The sequence below is a fragment of the Bos taurus genome, chromosome 5, assembly GCF_002263795.3.
Source record: "Bos taurus isolate L1 Dominette 01449 registration number 42190680 breed Hereford chromosome 5, ARS-UCD2.0, whole genome shotgun sequence".
In the NCBI taxonomy this organism is placed as follows: Eukaryota; Metazoa; Chordata; class Mammalia; order Artiodactyla; family Bovidae; genus Bos; species Bos taurus.
The window spans coordinates 23,898,601-23,923,106 of record NC_037332.1 but is presented as its reverse complement, the minus strand read 5'-3'; the positions used below and the strand labels follow the sequence as shown (position 1 = coordinate 23,923,106).

The window sequence follows — 24,506 nt, the reverse complement described above, 5'->3', positions numbered from 1 at the left end:
ATCTCCTTGTTGGAGCTTACTTATGTAGAGCTTGGTTTCATGCAACCAACTGTGCCTAATTAGAATAGAAATTGGTATCAAGATTGATGCTGTAAAGAGTAGACCCTTAGAATTCTGGCGTGTAGAATTGGTTGTGTACAGCTTGGAAGGCTCTAGAAATCTCCCCCTGCCCACATCCTGGAATGAAATGCAAACAGACTCTTGCATGAAAGGGTGAAGGAGCTAACTAAACTATGACTTACAGGTTCTTGAGACTCAAACGCCAAACTCAAAAATAGTAAGACTTTGGGAGTTCTTCTAGGTATTTCTGTTGAGCAATTAGAAGAGGATAAGAAATATAAGGGGAGTGGGATGAGTCAGTTACTTTCTATGACCTGAAGTAAAATGCAATGAAAACAATGGGACAAGTTCTTATCCCAGGTGTTTGAGCTGCAAGGGAAACTGTGATACCTTGCAGCTGTGGTTCTAAAACCTGAATGTATAGTAGAGTCACCTGGAGAGATTGTTAAAAACACAGACTGCCCATCCCACGCCCTACTGAGATTCTGATTTAGTAAATCTGATGTGGGGGCCCAAGAATTTGCATTTCAAGTAAGTTCCCTGGTGATGCTGTTGCTGGTCGAGACAACACTTTGAGGATCACTGCCCAACAGCACAAAGCCCTCTCTTTTTGTCTCTGGAAGGCATGAGCATGCACATTATTAAATTATACCAAAGAAGTGCCAACCATGCTGGGTTTTATGGTCAAAGTTAATGCTCAGGTTGGCAAGACCGTAAGCCTGGCAAGTCCAAAGAATGGGAATTTCTGGGGAAAGCCAGAGGAGTGGAGGATGTCAGAGATGCTCGGACTAGAGAAGAAAGAGGCCCCAACTCATTAGACATCAAGAAAAAGACAATAGTTAAGGGGGCATGAAGGCTTCCCAGGTGGCTCAGTGGTAAAGAATCCACCTGTCAGTGCAGGAGATGAAACAGATGAGGGTTCAATCCCTGGGTTGGGAAGACCCCCTGGAGGAGGAAATGGCAACTCACTACAGTATTCTTGCCTGGAAAACTCCATGGACAGAGGAGCCTGGTAGTCCATGGAGTTGCAAAGAGTCAGACCCGATAGAGCAACAGAGCACAGCATCCATAAGCGAGCATGAGGTGGCCAGACTCAAGAAAGTGTGGCTGCTAAGGACAGAAAACATCCCCAACGTGAGCCCCCAACCCCTTTCATTTATTAATTTAACAAATATTTAAGTTACTATGCTAGGAACTCTGGCTTCAACAGAGAGTTGAATGTTACAAGGTTCCTGACCTCCTGGGGCTTGTATTTTAATTATAGCTGCTAATAAAGACAAGAGTTCCTATAACCCAGGTTTAACAGGCTAAGATCCCGGGATTGAGTTTATGAGCTAGTTCTTATGTCCGAAAACCAAAAACTTAGAGCAGTCCTTAAAGGTCCTGTACGTCTCTCTGAGGTTGTTATAAGTCTGAATACAGAGAGTCCCAGTGTTACCTAGAAACTGACCACTGAGGAGCTACAACCCTCCCAAAGCCTGAATTTCAGGTGCTCAAATACGCAGATCCAGAAACCCAGTTCTCCCTCAAGAATTCTCTGTTCTACTGTCTTAAGTCCAGCTTAAGTCAATCCTAAAGGAAAACCACTCAATCCTAAAGGAAATCAGTCCTGAGTATTCATTGGTAAGACTGATGCTGAGGCTGAAACTTCAACACTTTGGCCACCTGATGTGAAGAACTGACTCCTTGGAAAAGACCCTAATGCCGGGAGAGATTGAAGGCAGGAGAAGGGGATGGCAGAGCATGAGATGGTTGGATGGTGTCACTGACTCGATGGACATGAGTTTGAACAAGCTCTGGGAGTTGGTGATGGACAGGGAAGCCTGGCGTGCCATAGTCCATGGGGTCACAAAGAGTCAGACGTGACTGAGTGACTGAATGAACTGAAGTCCAGTTTACAGCTGATCTCTGAGTAGCAGGAAGAGCCTAGCCTCCTCATGGAGGACAAGATTGACACCACAATCCAACGTCTGTGATGCTGAATTGTTTACGGCTGTGTGTTACAAGTTCAGGTCCTCAATGCTCTGTCATTTACCAGTTACGGAAATTAACCAAAGCTCTCCAGGTCTCAATATCTCATCGTAAAACTATAGCAACAACTACGGTCCTTGCCGCACATGGGGCATTACAACCAACCAAATGTAAGTCATGTGAAGTGCTTAGCTCAAAGCCTGGCCATAGTAATCATCTAACAGTAGCAGCTATGACTGCTTTTTCCCTCTAAGTGGGTGTTGGCCTTTTTGAATCCCTGCTTGCATATCAGATATATGTACAGGGGTAAAATTCACCACCTAGTCTATAGATTGCAAAATGGCCAGACAAGATCATAACAGAAACTAAAGGGGAAATAAACATCACAGGAAGACTGTGGATTTTGAGGTCAATAAGGCTGCACTGCCGAGTGGCCCTGGGACATCACTTCTGCACGCAGTAGCTAGAAGCATCTTGGGTTACTGTCTGTTGGAGAGCATGCGAGTGTTTTGTGGTTGTCTGCATGACAAATAACTTATGTCAGGCTTTGGAATTATGTGAGTGTGGAGGAAGGAGGTGTGTCTCCCTACAAGGAATAGAATGAAATAGAGTCATCTCGTTGGCCAACACAATAAGAAAACACACTACCCTCAGTGTCTACAGAGGCCACCATGTTTAAACCACAAGCAACCCCAGGATCCAACCACAGTAGCCAAATAATCTGGACCAATTAGACTTCAAAACTCAGGTACACACACTTTTCTATCAGTGTATTGGTATGCCAAGGGTGGCAGGAGTTCAGAGATGAGAGGAAGTTAAGTTAACTTGTACATAATTTAAAACATTCATCTTTATGTTGATTCAAGCACACAGATATGTTACGGAATAGAATGAAAAAAAAAATTACATCAAGTTTTAAAACACACTTCAAGGGGTGTATCCTAGGGGAAGCTGGTTGCTGCCTCTAATTAGGGGACTTTGAAGGCAAAGTTTGAGAAGCACTAGAGTGGTGGAATGAATACAGAAGTAGATACCGCAAGACCTGGGTTTAAGCCAGAGCCTCTGATGTTTACTTCATGTATTTATCTTGAGCAAGTTGCTTTAGTGATCTCAAGCTTCCTCATCAGGTAAATGGGAAAGTTCCTCAGAGAAGCAACCTTAGACTTGCTGAGGGGCTCAAAAGAAGTAATATATGAGGAACTGCATACAAATACTGATTAGGATTATTAGAGAGCGTCTACAGAATTAGGCTGCCTGGGCACGTTTGCAGGCTGGAGCTAACCTGCCATAATTGTGAAAGGGGATTCAAAGTTGGAGGCAAGACAGAAAAAAATCATGGCCCAGTGTGTGGACGGCTGAGGACACAATCATTGCACAAGCATCTCGTGAATGAATCCTTAGAGAGAGAAGCTGAAGGCAAGAAAACCAGCTCACAAGAGATCAGGAGAGAACCTAGACATGAGAAAACACAACCCAGTCATTCCCGTCACTTTCCTACCCACGGCTGACTGAAGATGGAAAGGAAGAGAGTCACGCAGGGGGAGCAGGGGAAGGCAAGCCAGTCTACGCCTGTGCCTCGCTGCCCATGGATTACTACTATAATGCTGTGTCTGCTGGGGGGAACCACTGTTAGAATTGACTGAGGCTCCCTCTAGAGAGGTTTTTCAAGTTTCGTCTCTTGTCTTAGGCGCCTTGTAATTCAGCATGCCTTTTCCAAAACACATGGAAAACCTGAAAATAAAATGCAGAACAAATGCAACCCAAATGACATCATTGTTCTGAGCGACAACTAGGGGCACACTGATCTCATAACCCCATTAAATGGGGTTGCCACCTGCTATTGTCCTTTCGATGGCAGAATCAGCGGCGCCCAGCACAGAGCACTGCCTGCACTAACAGGCATCAAACAAATATCTGTTAAACTATCTCATCCGCCTATTTAATAGGTTATAAAATTGTCAGCTTTTTCACCAAAACTACCGCCTTTCCCCCCTCCCCAAAGTCTCTCTTGAAATTCAATTCCATTAAGGCTTTTTAATACATACGAGCAGCAAGGAATTTACTTATATATATATTTTTTTAAAAAAGGCAAAACTCCAAGTTCCCACCTGGGCAACCCTGACAAGCTATTGTTTGAACTGGAGCACATTATTTAACTTGGGTGACAAGCTCAGAGGGTAGAGACCCCGTCTTTCAGAAACTGCAGCTCTGAGCACACCGGGAGCTCTCGATAAATAACAGCAGCAAGACATGCTGTGGAGGGACCTAGTTTAATTATTTATTTCTCCAATTCCAGATTTTTGGCAGCATGTGTTTGCCCCTTGCTTGATTTCTAAGGGGCAGCCACCTCCCAGAAGTGCCCCGCACAAAGATGGATAAGCAGCTCTCTGACTTTTCCTTCCCCTCATCCCAGCGCAAGTAGGAACACCTGATCGAGCCAAAAACGTGGATTCTGAGTGCATTCAGGGTGCCTGCTGGGTTTGGAAGGGAACTAAGTCCTCTAGGACTCAATGGGTAGAGCAAGGCAGTCAAGAGAAATGTTTTGGCTCCCACACATCTACACAGCTGTCAGATGGCGGAGCTTGGACTTCCACTGTTATCACCTGCTGCGGGCCTCCGAGCTGTCTCGACATTAACCCGAGAGACCAAGTATGCCTGAAGCTGCACTCTAAGTGCTATGTGGGGGTACTTTCAAGTCTTTCAACAGAGAAGTCAAAGACAATGGTTTTTGCCAAACTTGAATTCATAAGGATCTCATGAAGACAGATATTAAATATTAACTTATAATTGTATAGCCAGATGAAGTCATGTAGGGAGTATTATGCATTATTTACATTTTAAAATAATTATAACAGTAACTAAATGAAGACAGTATGTGTGTGCCCCAGCACACAAGTAGTGAGCAAGGAGGAGGAAGCAAATGACCATTCTAAGGGGCCTTGCAAAAGACCTGTTTTTTTTCTTTCTGAGTAATAAGGCTAATATTTGGTAAGATGGGCTCTGCCTGGATGCGGGTGGGAGTGTCTTTCCATACACTTCTCAATAGACCTTAGCGCCAATGTCCTCTCTATGCTTACACAACGAATGTATCGACACAACACGTTTTTCCAAGTGAAGACTTCTCGCCTTGCTCTCTGACGCATTTTATACCAAAACAATGGCAACACCTGTAGCCGTTAATTTCTGCTCTTTGATTTCTGTCCAGTTATAAAGGAGGCGCTCAGCAGGCTCCCCTCTCAGGAGCCATATGTGGAGTTGATGTGCCAGCAGCCTTGGAAGGAAAAGAGCCTCGGAGAAGTGCACAATGGCTCCATAATCCCCATCAACTGGACCCTCTTGAACCGCGGCTTTCTTTCCCAGTCAAAGAAACGCCAGTTTCAAGAGTCAAGCTGTGGCTGTCCTGGGAACCCTGGGGGAGGTGAGGGGTGGTGGGTGGAAAACTCTGCCATTTGCCTGGGTGGGTGGTGCCCCCGAGCCCTGCCATCTAGTCAGACAATCTGGAGCCCAGAAACTGCCTGTGGCACCCCCGACACTTTCTCTCGCCCTCCCCTCTAGGGTGAGGCTTTTTACCCACAAAGCCACCTCCGCCGGCCCAGCCTCTCCCCGAGCCGTAGACCACAGCGCACACCCTCAGCAGAGCCACAGCCCCGCCCCCTTGCACCGGGTCGCGCAGAGGGTTCTGTTCCCCCAAGCCTGAGCCTCTGTTCCAGCCTAGCGCTGACCGGTGTCGACCAGACCAACTCTTCAGACCACATCACACGGGTTACGGGGGGTGGGCACAAAGACTGGGGTGTGGCAAGTCCTTTAGTTTCCACGGCTTCTCAGCCCAGGGCACTGCGTTTGGTAACCCTGGTGAGGACAAGGGTCAAAGCCGCAGGCCAACCCAGACCACACACCGGGGGAAGCGTTTAGGGGAGGGCGGGGGAGCTGCCAGGGGAGGCTCAGACCCAAACAAGCGCCCCTGTTTGGATAGGCAGGGATGGCAATGGGATGCAGTCACCAGAGTTTAGAGCTTAACTCCTACCCTCTCCACCTCCCTTTTTTCACACTCCCTCGGGGACTTCCGGCCGTGCTTTAGAGTAGCCCGAGGTACCAGAACTGCCGTCGGGCGGCCACAGGGCTGCGTTAATCCGAGACCTGGTAAAGGTCAACCCTCTCTGCCAGCGGCTCTGCCTCGCCCGCGGCTCCGCAAAGGGAGCGCTCCCCTCCCCAGGAAGGGGCAGGACTTACGCAGTTGTTCTCGTTATTATCGATCTCGAAGTCCCAGCGGCAGATCTTGGTGCGTGCCTGGATCTCACTCATCCTGAAGAGGCAGAGTGCGGTGGTGGTGGGCGAGCGCTTCTCCTGGTCCTCTCCGGTGGCTGCGCTGAACACGCCCGCCCAGACGTCCAGGGCCTCCACCAAGCTGGAAGAGAGCAGCAGGCGGCGGCCGTCTGGGCGGCCGTGGCCGCAGTTGAGGGCCGCCTGGCCCTGGAACAGGAGCATCTCGGAGCTCTTGGCGATGCGCGCCATGCTGGGCCAGCCGGTGGCGGCGCCTGTCGAGTAGTTGTAGGGGTAGTAGGGGAAGTAGACGCTGCCGTTCCAGAGAAAGGCGTCCACAAAGTGCAGGCTACCCCCGCCGTCGCGCAGCTTGAGGCGTCCCGTCTCCTTCGTGGCCAGGCTGCGCTTCCCCGTGTCCTTGAGCGCGATGGCCGTTTCGCGGTCGGACGCCGCAGGGTTGCAGCGGCTCGCCGTCTCGGACTCGGGCAGCACATAGGTGGCGGCCACTGCCAGGTACCAGCTCTGGGTGTCGTTCGCGTAGTACACCACGCCGGCCGTCGAGCCCTGCGGGTGACACGACACCACCTCGGTGCCGTTGCGCAGGGAGCTGCGGCTCAGATTGCCCAGGGGTCGCACCTCGCAGGCGCCCCGGTCGAAGGTCCAGCCGGTGAGCAGCAGCCCCTCGAGGCCGGCCGCCCCCTCGCGGTAGGGCAGCAGCAGCTTGCTGAAGCTGCTGCCCGGCCGGGGCCGCGCGGGGGGCGTCAGCGGGACGGGCTCCGAGCAGTTGCCCGCTTGGTCCCGGTATAGGCGCGAGAGCCTGTGCTCCAGGCTGTAGTCCAGCTGGTCTAGGCAGCTGCCGCTCGCCACGAACACGCCGTCCTCCCGGCTCACCGCGATGGCTCCGATAGCTTGCTCCGACCGCCACACGGGCTCGTCCGCGCCCTGGCCGGGCGCCGCGAGCGCCAGCAGATAGGCAAGCAGCGGCAGCAGCGCGGCGGGGCGCGGGGGGCGCGGCGGTACCTTCCTCCGGGAGACCTCCATGGGGCTGTGGCGCAGGGGGGTGGGGGCCGCCCCCGGGCAGGGCGCGCGGCGGCGACAGCGGCTCAGGCGCGCGGCGAGTGAGACGCGGGCGGCGGCGGCTCCTGCGCGCGCTCGGGTTCCCGCGGCCGCCCCATCCCCGCGGCTCGCCCGGGAAGGAGAGCGGGGAGGGCGGCGCGCGGCGGGCTCGTTCCGGCAGCCTGTGCAGCGGCGGCGGCGGCGGCGGCAAGCCCTGCGCGCTCCGGCGCCGCTTCCTCGGGGCCCTCCTTCTCCGGAGAGTTCCTCTGTGCAATGCTGGCGCTCGAGGGGAGGCGCGGAGGGGAAGGGAGGGGACGGGCGGAGGGGAGCGAGGCAGGCGGGGAGGGCTGGAGAGGTTGGGTGCGCTTGTGCGTTTCACTTTCCCATTGTGAAAGTGGGATGCAACTGGCCCCCTTCCTCATCCTCTTCCTCCTCCTCCCTCCGCCTCCTGGCCGCCCGCCCTCCCTCCACGCCCATCTCCCCTCCCCTCTTGATTCGGTGAGATAGGGAGGAGGGAGGTCTCGTAATTTGGGTTACTGTGTAGGTGGCCTCTTTCATCTATTCATAACAAAGCTAAGCCTCCTGCCGCCGCCACCACCAAAGCCCCTTAGCTCGCCCGGGGCTCCCGGGGCGCGTTAACAGCGCACCAAGCTGGCTCCGGCGCCTGTCCGCCCGCGGGGCTGCTCCAACGCTCGGGTTTTGTTTACGAGAGCGGCGCGGAGAGATGCGCAAGGCTCGGGGAACTAGGACCCAGGCCGCCAAAGGGTTGCAGCTGAGGCCCGGGGCTCGGGCCACTGGGAGGCTGCGTGGGCTGCTGACAGGTGTGGAGCGGCGGGAGGGAGGCCCTGGGGAGGAGCGCGAGAGAGGGAAACACTGACAAGCCCGAGGCTCAAGGAACAGAGGCGCCCCTGTGACAGGAGATGGGTTTCCCCGGGTCAGAGGAGTGAGGTGGAGGAAAGGCAGGCGCCGAGATTCTGGTTCTGGACAATCCCTGGGGCCGGAGCTCCCATACTTGAGGAGGTTCTCTCATTTCCCTTGGCAACGGAGACCCAGGCTTTCAAACCTAGCACTTAGAAAGTTCTACTCATCATCTAACCTGAATGATCATGGCTAATATTTATTGAGTGCATACTGCGTGCCGGGTCCCGCTTGAAATTCATTACGTGGATTAAAACTCATTTAATACCCATAACAACCCTGTTAGTGACTTGTTGTAATCAGCCCCATTTCGTTAGGAGGGGTGGAGACGTTGCGGAACTCGCCGGGGGTCCTACTGCTGGCAGACAGCAGAGGTGAGATTCGAATTCTCTTCTAGCTCCAGGGCCGCTTACACCGCCCCCTCTAGCCAAGTTCCACCTGTGGTCTTTATGGAACTACCCGGAGAGCATTCTCAGCAGGTGGGACGGAAAAGTTCCCCAAGTTGAATGTCCCCACCTACCTCCCAGCCCAGACTTCAGAGTCAAGTACCCTTATTTCCCTAGAGGCAGTCCCTCTGTCTCCTCCTTTCGCACCTCTTTCCTTTGGACTCTCTGAGGTCTCACCAACCCACCAAGGCGGCAAATACCAGCTGGGCCGCCCCCCCAAACCACCAAGAACTTCTGGAGCCCAGTGACTATCTGAATCATTGCACACCTGTGTGTAGGTTCATGCTTTCTCAGAAGGGAGCCTCAGAGACTGCACAGATACCTCCCAGCTCTGAGGCAGCTGCACCTTACCATCTGGCAGGTGATCCGGGGTTGCAGCAGGGGGACCCCGAGAACCCGGTGCACCCCATGAGAGAGGATCTGTGACCCTTTCCAGGCCATTTCCAGACCAGAGGCCCCAGGGAGGATAATTGGTCACGACCCCTTTCTTCCTTCCCCTCCCAGTTTCCCAATTCTAGAAGGAATCGTTTTGGGGGTGGGGTGCCTGTGCTTCATCTAGATGCTGAGTCCTTCTGAAGGAGCAGCTGTTGCAGGTGTTAAACTTCTACCATAGTGCCCCAAGTTCTCCCCTGTGCTGAGGGACAGGGCAGGAGGAGATTGATCTGGAAGGCTAAAGCAAAGGACGGTGAGGGGAAGCAAGAAGCACAAGAGGAACTGGGGTTTCCAATCTGGACGTGCAGTTAAAGGCTCACATCATCCCGGCAGTAGCTCTCATACTTTGAATTCACAAGTGGTCATCTTTCCATTTGTCCTTTCCTTGTTTGAAATTGGATAACATTATCTTTGCCTGCCAGGAGGCAGCACGTGCTTTCCCACAAGCTGTCAGGTCGCTCTTTCTGCTGCGGTGACGGCAGTTGGGGTGCCAGTGAGGAGAGAAGAGGAGCAAGGGAGAGACCTAGAGCTACCAGATCGAGGTGAATCAGGAGATCTTTAGGTGAGGCTAATCAGACACGCTCTGCTCCAAAATAATCAGGCGTCACTCCCTGCACTGTCTTCCCACCTGAAATGTTTTAAGAATTTTTGCACTGCTGGCAGTGGAAAAAGTGGTGTCTTGGAAGCATCTGCAGTAGCTCATGGAACCCTTCACAGCATAGGAGGGGATGTGTGTGCCCATATTTTGACAGCATTCCCCGTGAATGGTGAAGAAACACAATGATCTTCACTGCCTTCATGAGCCGGCTGTGGCAATGTTGTGAGAAGCAACAGTTCAATTCCATTCTGGAGATAGTTTTACTTCACTGGTAACCAAGTAATTTCTTGAAGTCCCGTAGAGTTGGTACAATCAGGAGCAGACCATCTTGGGAGCTATTTGGATTAAACATACTCTGTGGTGCGGCATTTTGATCACTACTCAATTCATTGCTGCCTCGTGTTGAAAAAGAAACAGCATCTTAAAAAACTCTACCAGCAAGAAGCGTAAGTGGCTTTGATGGCTACAGTCTCTTGCCATTCTACTGGGATCATAAGCCCCACTCTTGAGAGCAGGCTTCTTTTCTCTCCCATTTAATTGTATGCAGGCTCCTATGGCGAAAGAAATCAGAATCTGTGCCTATTTTTTGGCATGAAAAATGTAGAGGACTAGGAAGCATATGAATGTGTTCTTTGCTGATTCTATCCTGTTTGGTACAAACACGTTTGGCCCATTCCAATTTTCCTGTGTGCTAAAGCTCCACCTTCAGGACATAAGTTCACGTTTGAAAACGGTGGGAAACATGAACAACCAAAATAAATACTTAGACATGTGGATTCTGAACGTTTTTGATCGCTTTCTCTCGGACACCACTGTCTGGCCGAGGATGTGAATCCCACCAGTGACCAGGTTTCCCTCTCCCAGTGCTGGAGCCCAGCCCATCGGGTGTCCTGTATTGCACATTCAGAACTCCTTGTAACACAACTGGCTGAAACCCAAAAAAAGGAAGATGGTGCAGATTTATCCTCCAGACAGAGACCTGCTACCACGGAAACAAGCAGTTCAGACTGATTCCGAGCAGTTTTTATTTGTAGCATTCACTAGATGGGAAAGTCTTCATAATGAGAAAATATCAACTCCCCCAGGCACCAAAGGCAATCTGGGTTAACCAGACCATCCACAATCAGACTCATTTCTGCTGGACAGGACTTTATAGATCCCGTGGCTTCCTGCCGAGGTTCAGGACATTAAGAACTGGTCGGCAGGCAACTGGTCACAGTCACAAGATGGCTATCATTGGTGCTTCAGTGGTCTTTGGGAATGACTGGCCCGGCAGAGATGAAAAGCCACCAAGATTATTAGTTCCGGCAGCCAATGAGTTCTCTTTATACCTTATTTACGTAGCTACGACCCCCTCGGTGGCATTTGGAAAGCACCACTCAGGGGACTGAATAGTTCCAGTCATGTCCTTCTAGGACTTAAGACAGCTTTGCTCAAATCTATGTGGTCTTCCACATCAGGGCCCTTATCAGAGCTTCTAGCCCCCTTTGTGACTGACAGGAAAAAGAAATGAGCCAGGCTTCTTTCTAGGCTGCTGATGAGTAGATGGTTGAAAGCAGATAAGATGAAGAGCCATTTAATAAGTTTGAATTGATGCTGAGAGACGAGTTGAATGTAGTTCAATAAACATGGAAAGTCAGTCAAAGGCACAGTTAAGATGTGGTAAAGGAACATTCATTGGAAGGACTGATACTGAAGCTCCAATACTTTGACCACCTGATGCAAAAAAACAGACTCACTGGAGAAGACCCTGATGCTGGGAAAGATTGAGGGCAGGAGAAGAAGGGGGCGACAGAGGGTGAAAAGGTTGGATGGCATCACTGACTCAGTGGACGTGAGTTTGAGCAGAGTCTGGGACATAGTGAAGGACAGGGAAGCCTGGTGTGCTGCAGTTCATGGGGTCGTAAAGAGTTGGACACGACTGAGTGACTGAACAACAAAGGAACATGGTGCCTTGTCTTCCCTGCCCACCCAACATGGCCCCACACAATTGCTGAGCATCTTATACTTTGGTGATGATGCCTATGCCTTTGGTTAAAGTGTTGAAGGCTCAGTGGTGTTCCTTCAGTAGGCAGAATTTGGTTTGCTCCCCCATTACAATTGTTTTTTTTGGACATCACATTGTCCTCACGGTCGTTCACCAGCAGAGATACAACTGTAGAGGGGAGAGTGGATTGAATGTACAAGGTAACAATTCTTTACTCCAGGTCCAGTGACTTCCTTTAAACTAACAGGGGGCCCTCACTCAGCTCTAGGGATGGCTGAGTTACTGCCCTATGGAAGGGATGTCAAATGTCAGATGTTTTTAAGGGACTGTGGTGTCGAGGACATCACCCTGCCATCCTAACACCTCCCTTCTCATGTAATGCACTCAGCGTCATGAAGTTTCTCTTGAGCCCTTTCTGCAAAACATTCACCAAAACCATCAGTGGTTAAGAGCATGAGACCATTATCAGCTGAAAGCAAAATACGGTAAATCATCAACCATTGCAGTGTTTTTCCAGACCAACCGGAGTTCATCCAGCACAATGCACAGAGTCATCCATTAATTATTCCTCCGGATCTGGGGGACCTCTGCAACTTGTGAGCAGTCTCTTGGTCACCAACTTTTCTCTGGTTTTACACAAAACCCGGGTCTAACCCTGCTCATGTTTTCCTTGCTGCTCTTTTGAAATGTGGAGCCAAAAGGGCATCATGGACTAGACACAAAATGCCGATCCCTCTCTAATACCTGCCCTGTGTCTCTGTCCTGCCGTCACAGCCCTGAGGCTCCTTATTAGTGTAATCATAAGCCCTGAATCCTTTGATAACTGGCGGCTTGGCATAAACCCATTTAAAGAGAAGAGCTGCCAGAAACCAGGCCCTCATATTAATAACTCAAATTCTTGAAACGAATAGCAGAAGATAAGATAAACATGCAGATAACGTCACAGTCACTCATATTTCCGTTTCCTTGAGATTCTGACAGGGAAATGCTCTGAGCTGACGATGAAGTTGCTGGACTGGGCGGTGAGTGGTCTGCTGCTTGCCACCAAGTTGGCACACCTTCTCATTTTTAGGCCTTGCCACTCCCTAGAAAATATGTCCACCAAGATGGATGAGAAGCAACTGGCATCAGCTCTGAACTTGGGTTGTTGACAACAGGAAGCTCAACATGTGGTCCCCATGGTGAGGGCAGCCTCACTCGTCACCCATGGTGGGGAAGGCATTGGACGCACAGACAGCATCATGCAGAGTCCCAAGGGCAAATCCGATGGAAGGCTGAGTGTTTACCTCGCCATTCTGCCCCTTCTCTAATCCTATTTGTTTTTCCTTCCCCATTTGTGCTGGGTGGTTTCCACTGATCTCTACAGAACACAGTCCCACTCTGCTCCGTCCTGCTGTACACCCGCAAGTTTGACGTTTTTGGACGTCCTCCTTGCTTTTTGGTTTCCAGTTAGGTCCAGCCAATCTGAGCCCCCATCAGGAGACCCAGGGGTGATGTCCAGATATTTATGCTTCCAGTGATCTGTGCACTGGCCTTGTCCCTCTCCAAGGCCACAGAAGCTATGGTCAGCCCTGTTTTACAACTACATCTGTGGTCCCAGCCTTCTCTGGGTTATCACCAGCCTCCCCCTACTCTTCAGGTCTGCAGGAACCAACGTCTCCCCCTGTTGCTGGCCCTGGCTGGTCTCCGTTCATCTCATCCACACCTCTGCCACGGTCCCTTCACTAACAAACCCATTTGCCTGTGTCACTTCTTTTCTGTCAGAACCATAACTGATGTACCAGCCCCCCTCCAAGCATGGGTGGAGAAGGGGACGAGAATGCTACTTAAATCTGTACCTTCTATTTGTCCACTGATGGGGAGCATGGGACACTGCTAGGCACAGAGGAATTCCTAGTCTTTCTCTCCACATGTTTGGCTCCCCCCAGTCTGGATTTTGGAAAATCTCCATTTCTTTCTCCCCTTTGCAACAGGCTTTCCTACACTAGTTCAGCCTGGTGATAGAGACAAATGGAAACCTGACTGAGTAAGATTATATATATTTTTTCCAGCTAAGTCATAAAACTAAAAGCTTTACCTTAAAAGTAAACCGAGAACTACTGGGCACTAAGGGTTCAAAAGGTGGTGGGGAGCAGGGATGGTTCTGATATCTGAAACACTGCTGAACGTTTGAAGTCTATTTTCAAATAAGACACAAGACTGAACACTCTGCTTTTTCCTTTTTAGACATTTCTCCTTAAGTCTGAACTTCAGCAGTCCCTTCAATACAGTCTAGAAATTCCATTTTTATTCATGATTCCCCAGAACAGGTTTATGAAGAGACTGCTATCCTCTCTTGTCTCCAGACTTCACCCCACCCCACCCCCACTAATATTTAGAGATAAATCAGGCATTCTGGGCTCCTTCATGGCTCAAGGACAGGTGACACGCACAGCGTTCCATGCAGTAGAAATAGAAACCATCTTGAGTTCTAAAGCCAGGAGTTCTTTAGAGGGAACTTTATTTTTACTCTGCTGTGACTTCTCGGCTTTCATCATCTGAACCAGCCAATTTGAAACCAGACTCCCCTCCTTCGTTGGACATTCTTAATGGTGATTAAATATTTACGCTGTCAGAGGCCTTTTTTTCCCCCACCATGAAAGCTGCAATTTGGAACATTCAGGAGCTTTAATTGTGAGGAGAGGCGCACTGACATTCATGGTCAAAATGCTCAAAGATGCTTTTCTCAGTCGCTTTGACTGGGTGGTCGGGGTGCTGGCGACAGGACAGGTGTGTGATCCCAGCAAACTAGATTTCTTGCTTAATGAGGACTGGAGACAGAGCTGTTTGAAGCCACTTAGCAGAACTGGGCTGAATCGAGGCCCCCTTGTGGCTGTGGGACTGCTGGAAGCCCACCCACTAGGACCCAGAGCTCATGGACCATGCCCAACTGTGGAGCAGGTGAGGTTTGCCATCCGGGGTCTCTGAATCCCTTTTATGTGCCCTCTTCCTCGCTTGGTGGTATTATCTCCAGCCGCCCCAGCCCCTTGGGAAGCCCAGCATAATGATTAAGTGCTTGGGCTGTAGAGTGCGTCACTGTGAAGGGTGAGCCCTGCACCAGGGCATCTGGCCAACGGGGGGCAAGAGGAACTGAAATCCAGCTCACCTCTGCTCACCCTCAAGGAAGAGATGGCTTTTTCTTTTTACAAAGACTTTACAAGGCTAGTGGTAGCCTTAGTCAGGCCTAAGTTCCAAATCTAATGCCGTCACCCCAAAACTATGTAGCCTTGGGTTCTCTGAGCCTCAGCGTCCTCACAGTAGCCAGGAAATAGTAGCATCTAACCTTATGGGAATTTTCAAGCATACTAAATGACACCATCATCATCACTACCGTTACTCTAATGCTTTGCTAACCCATTATTAGTCTGCTAGGGCTGCCATAACAAAGTACCACTGACTGGGTGGCTTAAACAACAGAAATCTATTTCCCTATAGTTCTGGAGCCTGCAAGTCCAAGATCAAGGCATGGTGGAGTTGATTTCTTCTGAGGCCTCTCTCCTTGTAGACGGCCGTCTCTTCCCTGTGTTTTCACCTAGTCTTCTCTCTGTATTTAACTATGTCCAGATTTCCTTTTTCCTTATAAGGATGCCAGTCCACCCTGAAGCCCTCCTTTTACTTCTTTAAAGACTCCCATATCCAAATACAGTCATATTTTGAGATATTGGGGGGTCAGGACTTCAACAGATGAATTTTGGGGTGTATTGGGACACAATTCAGCCTATAATACTCATTTTAAATCTCATCCTTAGAGGAGAATTTTAACTAGTGTTTCCTGGGCATATGCCCAGTACTGAGCACACTTACTTGAATTTGACCAGCACTTAAGACTTAGGTCATCCTCTGGCTCTAACCATCATTATTGTCAAAACCAACTAGTGTTTACTAAGGAACTTCCCTCTACAGGGCTTTGTGCTAAGAGCTAGTGATACACTTGGTACTGTCATCCATTTTTAGCAACGGGATATTCCTTCAACAAGGCAGACCTTTCCATGCCTCCATCCCCTTGCATATACTTCTCATCTAAAACATCCTTTCCCTGGGACTTCCTTGATGATCCAGTGGCTAAGACCCCACACTCCCAATGCAGGGGACCCAGGTTCAAGCCCTGGTCAAGGAACTAGATCCCACATGCTGCAACGAGGACCTAGCACAGCCAAAGAAATAAATACATATTTAAAAGGAAAACTAAAACATCCTTTCTCTCTCCTCTGCCTTGCAAACTCCTATGCATCCTTCAAGACCCAATTTAAAAGCCACTTTCTCCTGGAAGTCTTTCTTGAAAGTATACTAGAAGCTCTCTACTAGACTATGAACTTTAAAAATTATTTTACATTAAAATAGAAATCAAGTTCTGATTCATCTTCATGCCCCCTGGGAATGGGCACAGGGCCTAGTGTACAGCAAATGTTCATTCACTTATTCTAATATAGGAATGAGTATCGCTTCCTTTCCAGACTCCCTTCTAGCAGTGTACTTAAACTTGCCTATTGAATGTGTTTAACTGATTTCTCCATTTGGTTGTGAATCCCCTTTTCTGAACTTGAACAACACTTTATCTGCCAGTCTATGAAAGCATTTAAATCTTGCAGTCTACATTGTTCATTATACATTAGTCACGTATATAGTTCTTCTGTTCAACTGTGGATTCCTTGAGGTCAAGGATGGTGTCTTATTCCGTTTATCACCATAATTCCCTTTATTCCCTCACACTTTTTGTTCATTTACCTGCTCATTCCTCTAACAAATACTTTCTGAGAACCTACCATGTGCTAAGCATGTGTTGAGAGTTGGGGCAGTGAGCTAGATTGATGGTTCCCTCCCTGTGCAGCTTCTTAAGCCTTGCCCAGACTCAATGGTCAACATTGGCTGAACTGCATTCTAAACACTGCAGATGCTAGAGACAGGGCATCATTCTTTGGGGTACCCACAGCCCTAGATACAATGACAACCTAGCATACGTATAATGCATATTTACCAATTTGTGAATTCATTATCTCTGTAAAGACAGAGAACAGAATTGAGAAGAGCGATAGCCAACCACAAAAATATATATTATTGACAATATGGAGACGCACCCACTGAATTCATGTATGAGTACAGCATTCAGATTATTTGTTAATTTATAGCATCTTTGAAACTTTGACAACGGCTTTGTGTTGAAAAGAGAAGAGTCTTATACTGTAATTATGTTAGACAAGCTTATAATAATTATCAATGGAGTGCCAATAATACTTTAAGAATTCCAGTGAACATTAAGATCACATTAGTATTTAAACTTAAAATTTGAAATCACACAGGTATTTAAAATTAAGCTCTTTAAAATTGAAAGTGTACAGATTCAGCATTTTCTGTTTTTTAATAGCCAAGTATTCTAACAAATATAAACCCTCCTTTTCATGGTGGAAGCTTCTATTTATAATAAAAAAACTTCATCTAAAATGCTTAGTGGACCCCTTCTAAATCCAGTGAGAGTTTAAATAATCACCACTCTCTAACGTATCTTGAATGATATTCTCTATTTTGTTTGAAAAATATGGTAATATGCCAGATATCTGGACCCTTACAGGGTAGGGGACACACCCATCAACAGACAAGTTTTCAAGGGTATATCATTCTATTATGCTTAGAAAGAGCCAAGTTTTGATACACGCTAGGATTCCCCCTAGTGGATATAAAAGGTACTTGATAAGAAAAAATAGATACCACCTAAGGGGAGCTGCCGGGTACTGTGGTTTACAAGCTTTCTTTCATTCCTTCCTAGCATCTGTTCCCCTGAAGGTGGAAGTATGTCACCAATTAATAGAGATTTGGACTAGCAGTCATCTTTCTATCTAGTGTCCATAGTAATTAAGGTATCTGCCTGCAGGCTTGCAAATGCAGCATGAAATTACAGTCAGCCTTAGAACCAAGCAATAAACTGAACATTCTTTAAAACAATACTACCTGATGTCCATGACAGTCCCCCAATCAAATTCTCACTGTAACTGTTTGGGTCCAAATTGATATGGTGCCTTAATCCAAATCATGAAAACGACTGGCTCTTTTCAGAGAATCTATTAATGTTAATAACTATGTCAGTGGTGGACAACTACTTAAAAAAAGTGCTTTTGTATATTGTCCAAATAAGATTTTCTGGGTGTCAGTTTTTGTCATGTTTTTTGAAAAATACCCACTACTTGCCATGTAGAGTGTTATGAATTCATTCCATCCACACTTGTTGATTATAGGCATAGCACCACATATCAGAGGGAAGGAGGAAACAGACCTGAATAAGACACATTTCTCAGCCTCTGAAAAGCTGATAATCTACTCTGACATGTCAATTTGTTGTCTCCTTTACTGGTCCCCATTTTCTATCTACCTCTTTAAATGATGGGTGGGGAACCATGGTAACTATATTTATCTGCCCTGAAAGCTTTACCATGACTGTTCTTCTGGTAATAGAACCCGCCCCTATGTCCCACCCCCAACCAGATGACAATGTGAACTCATGACACATGACCTAGGTCTGGCAAATCTAAGTGTTCAATAGCTGGCAACAGTGTTTGGTCTAAGGATAGGTCATATGACCCAAGCAAAGCCACTCAGAGTTATTTCTAGGGATTGTTAGGCACTGGCAACCCACTCCAGTCTTCTTGCCTGGAAAATCCTATGGACGGAGGAGCCTGGTAGGCTACAGTCCATGGGGTTGCAAAGAGTTGGACACGACTGAGCAACTTCACTTTCTTTCTTGTTATAGTGTGGTGGGGGGGAAAGAGTCTCACTGGGATGGCTATTCTGGAGCTACCAATGACTTTATTCTCCACCTAGCAGAAAAGTCCAGTCTGAAATTGGAGGCAATGAGGCAAATATTCAAAGAGAAGCAGACATAAGACAGACACACACACACACACACACACACACTCTCTCTCTCTCTCTCTCTCTCTCTCTCTCTCTCTCTCCTCTCTCTGAATGAAGCCCACCGGGACTGGGTTCTCAGTCTTGGTCCTTTGACTTGAGTTGTCTTGGGTTGAGTTTCTCTCCCTTGCCCTGTGTCTGGCCCTCTCTTATCCCAGCTCTGTTCTTCGTGGTCAGCATCACCAATATTATCTGCTGAAGACTAAATTTCTAGATGAGAGTGACCTCTTGAGCATTAGATCTATATATCTAAATGCCTACTGGTCATCTCCCTGGGACATTCCACACGCATCTCAAACCAACGTTCTTCCACCTTTCCCCCACATATTCTCAGTTTCAATGGATGATGCCACTGTCCACTCAGGTTCTCAAGCCAAAAGCTGTAAGTCATCCTGGATTCTAGCATCTGTGTATCTAATCAGCTAGCAAGACCATGTCCATTCATTGATTTTTATCTCCTCAAGATTCCTCTTATCCCAGACCCCTTCTATTTTCTTATTCCTCCTCCTCAGCGCAGCCCCTCGTGGCTTCACATCTGGGCCACTGTAGGTGAGGCTGGTATTCCTGGCCTCAGGCTCATTGTCTACCCCTCTCATCCAACTTCTGCATTGCCTTCTCATTCCCTTCCAAGATGGAAAATTGATGAGGTTTCTTACTGTTAAAAAATCCCTCAATGCCTCCCCATTGTTTTCCAGTCTTTTTATATCGTGGTCTCATGAGATTCCACCCTGCTTGGATCCACCTTCCTAGATCCACACGAGGCTTCTTGCTGCTGGAGGTGATCAGTCTAAGAGCCTGGCTGCCAGGCTCTGCCCAGTAGTCCCAAGGACTTGAGAGGGCAGGGAAGTATCTCAATGTACCATATGCCATACTTCTGGGGAAGCTCTGGCTTAGAAATTACTGCTTACACTTCTTGTGTGCTAAGTTGCTTCAGTCGTGTCTGACTCTTTGTAGCCTGCTAGGCTCCTCTGTCCATGGGATTTCCCAGGCAAGAATACTGGAGTGGGTTGCCATTTCCTACTCAAGGGATCTTCCCGACCCAGGGACTGAACCCAAGTCTCTTATGTCTCCTGCATTGGCAGGCAGGTTCTTTACCAACCTTGCCACCTGGGAAGCCATAAAAGGACCCTGACTGCCTGTTTTTGCAATGCTCTGTTCCCATGCCTCCGTGTGCATGTGTAACCGTGCCCTGGGCCGAGCTAACTGGAGAGTAGTCGTGCAGAGCCAGTAAACCTGAACTCAAGGACATCTGTGGGCACTGGTTGATATGCCTGGGGGCTTTCGTTTGGTTTGGTTCTGCCTAAAGGTGGAGGTTGATACTAGGCTTCTGCGGAAAGACCCTAAGAAAAGCAGATGAGAACAGTATGCCTCCTCTTTCTCGGACAATTCCCTGCAGAGAGCAGGGGTAGGGGGGAGCTAGAAGGTGTACTTTGACCAAAGGCCTATGATATTCAAGGCATTCACACCATCTTGGGATCTAGTGATAGCGTGAAACAGAGTCAGAGAGTCAGACTTTCCTGCCAGCTTTGCAGAGAATACTGTTTAAGCATCAGAGGAGTTGCAGAGTAGGAAGGAGGAAGCCACAATCAAAGATGTTGTCCTGGAGGCTCCCAAAAGTGATTGGAGAGACTGAAGAAGAAAGGAGTTGAATCTAGAGTTATACAGATTGAGGATATCAGCCAGGAAAACTCAGCGGTATTAGCCATGGGATCACTCTGGTAATCACTGGAGAAATCTGTGAAAAAAATAGTTTACAGAAGTTATGCATACAAGTTATGATGTGTTTAGTTATAAGGGGGAGAAAAAGTCTAAATACTTGTAGCACGGACAAGTAGGGGTTAATTTTCCCCCCCACACAAGGAGTCCAGTTGCCAGGATTGGTTGCTATTCAGTGTTACTATCAAAGAGCCCCCCAGGCTCCTATTATCTTTCTGCTGTCACAAGATAGCTGCCACACTCGCAAACATCATAACAGTTTTCTAGACAAGAGGAGAAAGCTAGTTTTCTCCTAGCAAGACTGTCTTTCTATGTCCAAACGCAAGGCCCTGGCTGACTTCCCCTTCTATCTCATTGACCAGAAAGGTGGTTATGTGCTCACCCTGGACCAATCACTGGCAAAGAGAAAAGGAATGACCATACTTGGCGCCTGATTGGCTCATGAACTTGGGTCTGGGGAAGGAGCTTACCTTCCTTGAGCCCATCCCAAATTGGAAACTAAGGTTCTATTAGAAGGGAAGGAGGGAAGGAGAGGAGATGGGTGTTGGGTAGGTCAGGAATGCTGCTGCAATACTAATGGATTTATGGTTTCGCATTCCCTATTCCTTGGCTAAAGTCCTACTCATCCTTTGGGTTCTCACTTTTAGCATCTTCTGACTTTTGTTTGCCAGAATTGACCTTCTCTGGTTTCACCAACATACCTGATTCACACCCCAATCTTTGCTCTCATTATACCCCGTTGCAATATGTATTGGTCTGAGGGCTGTCTGGCTTTAGACTCCTTGGGAGAACTAGTTATATTCATCTTTGTCTCTAATGTCTAGATTGATACCTGGCACATAGTGTTTAGTATCTGTGGAATAGATGTTGCATAAACAAATCCGAAATAGAAAATAATCATGTTAGCACTGGCAACTTCAAGCATGAAGACCCACTAAATATGCACAGTCGACAGCTATTCAATTCAGCCACACCTATTTACGGAGGGTCTATTGTCTGCCAAGCACCAGAGGCAACCGAAGAGAAGGATAACACAGGATCCCTGAACTCAAAGAGCGTATGCGCTGCAAAGATAACTAACAATACAAAATAGCATCTGATAAGCGTCTCATTAGAGCTTCAGGAGTGCAGAGACGGGGGAGCCAGAACACATTGGGACAGTGAATGGCATGGTAATTAAAATCCACAGGTAATCCCAAAATCTTAATTTAATCAATGATTTCAACCTCTGCCCATAAACGACTCCTTAGTGAGGGAGGAAAATTGTCAGATTTGAATGTCATTTCCCCTCGTGCCCTGCCTATCTTTCAGTGCACCTGTGACCCACAGTAAAAGAACCACATGGTAAAGAGCCAAAGAGGAAACCAGGAAGAAAAGGGGACCTTGGTGATTCACAGCTCAGACAGTCAGCTCGTGAATAGCTGAAAGCTGATGCAGTTTTCACCAGCAATTTGAGGATCAAATGATTCCATATTTCACAATTGAACTGCATTTGAGGTTTTTGTTAAGGTATGTTATTGGGAAAGAGGTAATTAAAACCAAGTGAAAGGCACAATGAAATGCACTAAATGATTAATTTCATAGGCCCCTGTCTTCATGGAAGATGTGCTTTGGCAATGGGGAATACTGAAATCTCCTCAAGCGTGGGGCACAGTGCTGAGAATCTCCTATAGGGCTCTTAACATCTTTTGCAGGTATGGGAGGCAGAAGGGCATGGACTTCTTTGAGAACCTAGTGAAGTCTAGTGACTCTTCTACAATATTTTTAAACTTCAAAACTTTTTAAATTAAAAAAAAATACATAGGATTAGAAAGAAAGTCAACTATGTTGAAATACAGTTATGAAATAATAAAATCATGACATGATAACAGATGTGCTTTTTTAGTAGCCTTGTACATAACAAGATCTAGCAGCACCTCTAATATGTAATCATGAGGTGAAGTAGGGATACGTGTGAATCAACATATTGGCAACAATTGACACATGATTTGAAAAGATCTGTGATGTCCCTTGTTGACAAAGTCACAGGCATTTCTATTACTATTCTAATGTGTTGCCCACCATTGTCATGGAAGGAAATGCCGAATTTCAGCTCGAGAAAATAAAGATGCAATTTTGTTTCACCATCCGAGGTCACGGACCCCAGTTAGAAACTGCTGTTCTGAGGCCCCTCAGCCGCCTGGAGACAAAGCTGGAAGCAGAGGCAGTGTGTGTTTTCCTGCTGCCGGTGGACAGGCGCGCAGGATGCATTTCCCTCATCGAGTAATTTATTACAATTTATAATTCCGCTCCTTAAGAAATTAGGTTCTTAGGGAGATAGATTCAAAACCAAGAAGAGAGTGAGAGGGTGGATGGAAAAGGGAGTCACCAGAGTAGGCAGAGAGTTGGGGGATTATTGGCACTCCTGAGACTGTGTAGCTGCCCCCTCCTTTCTTCAGACCAGGGAGCGGAGACCCCCGAGCAAGAGAGGGAAGTCCTCGGACCATCAGCGAGGCAGGTTGCAGAATGTCCTGGGCCGGACCGCAGCTGGGGGCTTTGAGAGTCCTGGGCAAGGAAGCGACGACCCTGAACCGTCTGAAGCGCCAGGCACGGGGCTCCTGGAGCAGTGTCTCTCTCAAGGTCCGGAAACCTTCTTTGAGTCGAACTCGGAAGCCCTCCCATTTAAAAAAAAAAACAACAAAACAAAACCAAGAAGAGAAAAAGGGCCCGTAGAGGATGCTAGTTGGAAAAAACCCTTATTAAATTCACTCCCATTGTTTCCTTGGAATGTGGTTCTCTAACACTGATGTTCTTGTCTTTTCTGCTGACTTAGGACTTGCTGGATCCTTGACAGCCTCTCCTGGTATTCTTGCCTTATCAGATGTGGACATCTCCGACACAGGCAAGATAAATTCCCATCCTCAGCCTAGAGAAGCAGTTGGCCTGCTCACTGCATCTCTGAAAATGGATGAGTGGCTAGGCCAGGTCCCTCTGGAAGGGCAACTTTGTGTCCATTAAAATACAAATGCGGAACTCCTGTAATTTTGTGTGTGTGTATGTGTGCAAATACCAAGCTGTAATCTTAGTTGACCCACCCAGTTGCCTAGGGTCTGGTGCACAGTTCCCCTTTCCTGTTTATTTTAAATCGTTACCTAAACAAGAAGAGGAGGAGGAGGGAGTGCAAAGGGAAGTGTCCTAACACTGTTGGGAAGGGTGGATTGCTATTTTATTGTTGCAAAAATGAAGTTCTCTCCACTTGGAAACAAACACACCAGGCACCAATTCTCTTTCAGTAACTACTGTTTCATTCTCTCCATAAATGTGTCTTCAAAGGTTAGCTTCCACATCTGTAATTTTTTTTTTAAAGGTAAAAATATATTTGGTGGTAATCCTATATCTAAAAACCGGTAGATAATTAAAAAAAAAAAAACAAACAAACAAACTAGGTGATTTGCAGGGGGAAAAAATCCCTAGTTCTCAGACAGACTTATAAGGGCATCAATTCCAAAATACAGAGTTGTTACAGCTTCACATTTGACCGGTGACTCACTTACTATTTTAAAAACAAATAAAAAAGTAGCCTAAAGTAAAGAACACATCTGCTGGGTGGTCATCTGCTTGAATGTAGGTCATATTTTTCCCAATCAGCAGGCACAGAATGAATCACTTCTTCATTTGTATTGGCATTTCAATTATAAGACAAGCAGAGCATAAATCCTACCCTATTACTGCTATTTGCGTGTGTTTCTTTTTGATTTTGAATTTTTGGCTCCAGTCTTGGCATCTCTAGGGTCTTTCTGGACAATTATTAGGTTCTCAGTAAACATTTACTGAACAGGATGTAATTAAAGAAGGTGTTGCTAGCTAGGGACAACACAGCAAATGATTTGTCTGTAAAACCTGATCAGCAGTTAAAAAGATTTTCCAAATAGAAAGATTTTCCATTCTTCCAATAATGAAGAATGGATTTTCAGAAGGGTCTAAATGGGCAGTGAAAAGATTAGAAGTGAACAAAATGCCATCTTCCAGGAAGCTGACAGTGTTTGATATGTCATGGTTGAATAAATTACTAATTTTAATATTAATAGTGACCATGACTCTGCCTCATGTAGTCTCCTCCTCTGTAGAATGGAGACATGAACGGAAT

At 47.5% G+C, this 24,506-nt stretch overlaps 1 protein-coding gene and 1 long non-coding RNA gene across 8 annotated transcripts in view; one reads left to right on the top strand and one right to left on the bottom strand.

The window, feature by feature from the left end:
- Positions 1-7,626, bottom strand: part of PLXNC1 (plexin C1) — a 156,245-nt gene extending 148,619 nt beyond the window's left edge. For 6 of the 7 annotated variants that reach the window (XR_009494399.1, XR_009494398.1, XM_059886412.1 and 3 more), the window contains exon 1: positions 6,262-7,626. Coding sequence is in view for 5 of the 7 variants with exons in the window: in XM_059886412.1 (XP_059742395.1) it covers positions 6,262-7,332 (1,071 nt within the window). In the remaining 2 variants the exon portion in view is untranslated. The remainder of the gene's footprint in view (positions 1-6,261) is intronic. The other variant, NM_001192481.1, reaches the window with a different exon arrangement.
- Positions 7,627-7,642: 16 nt separating this feature from the next.
- On the top strand, positions 7,643-23,779 carry LOC132345251 (uncharacterized). Its single transcript, XR_009494473.1, has 3 exons — positions 7,643-21,889; positions 22,513-22,999; positions 23,193-23,779. It is a non-coding gene; the product is annotated as an uncharacterized lncRNA (long non-coding RNA).
- Positions 23,780-24,506: the final 727 nt, after the last annotated feature.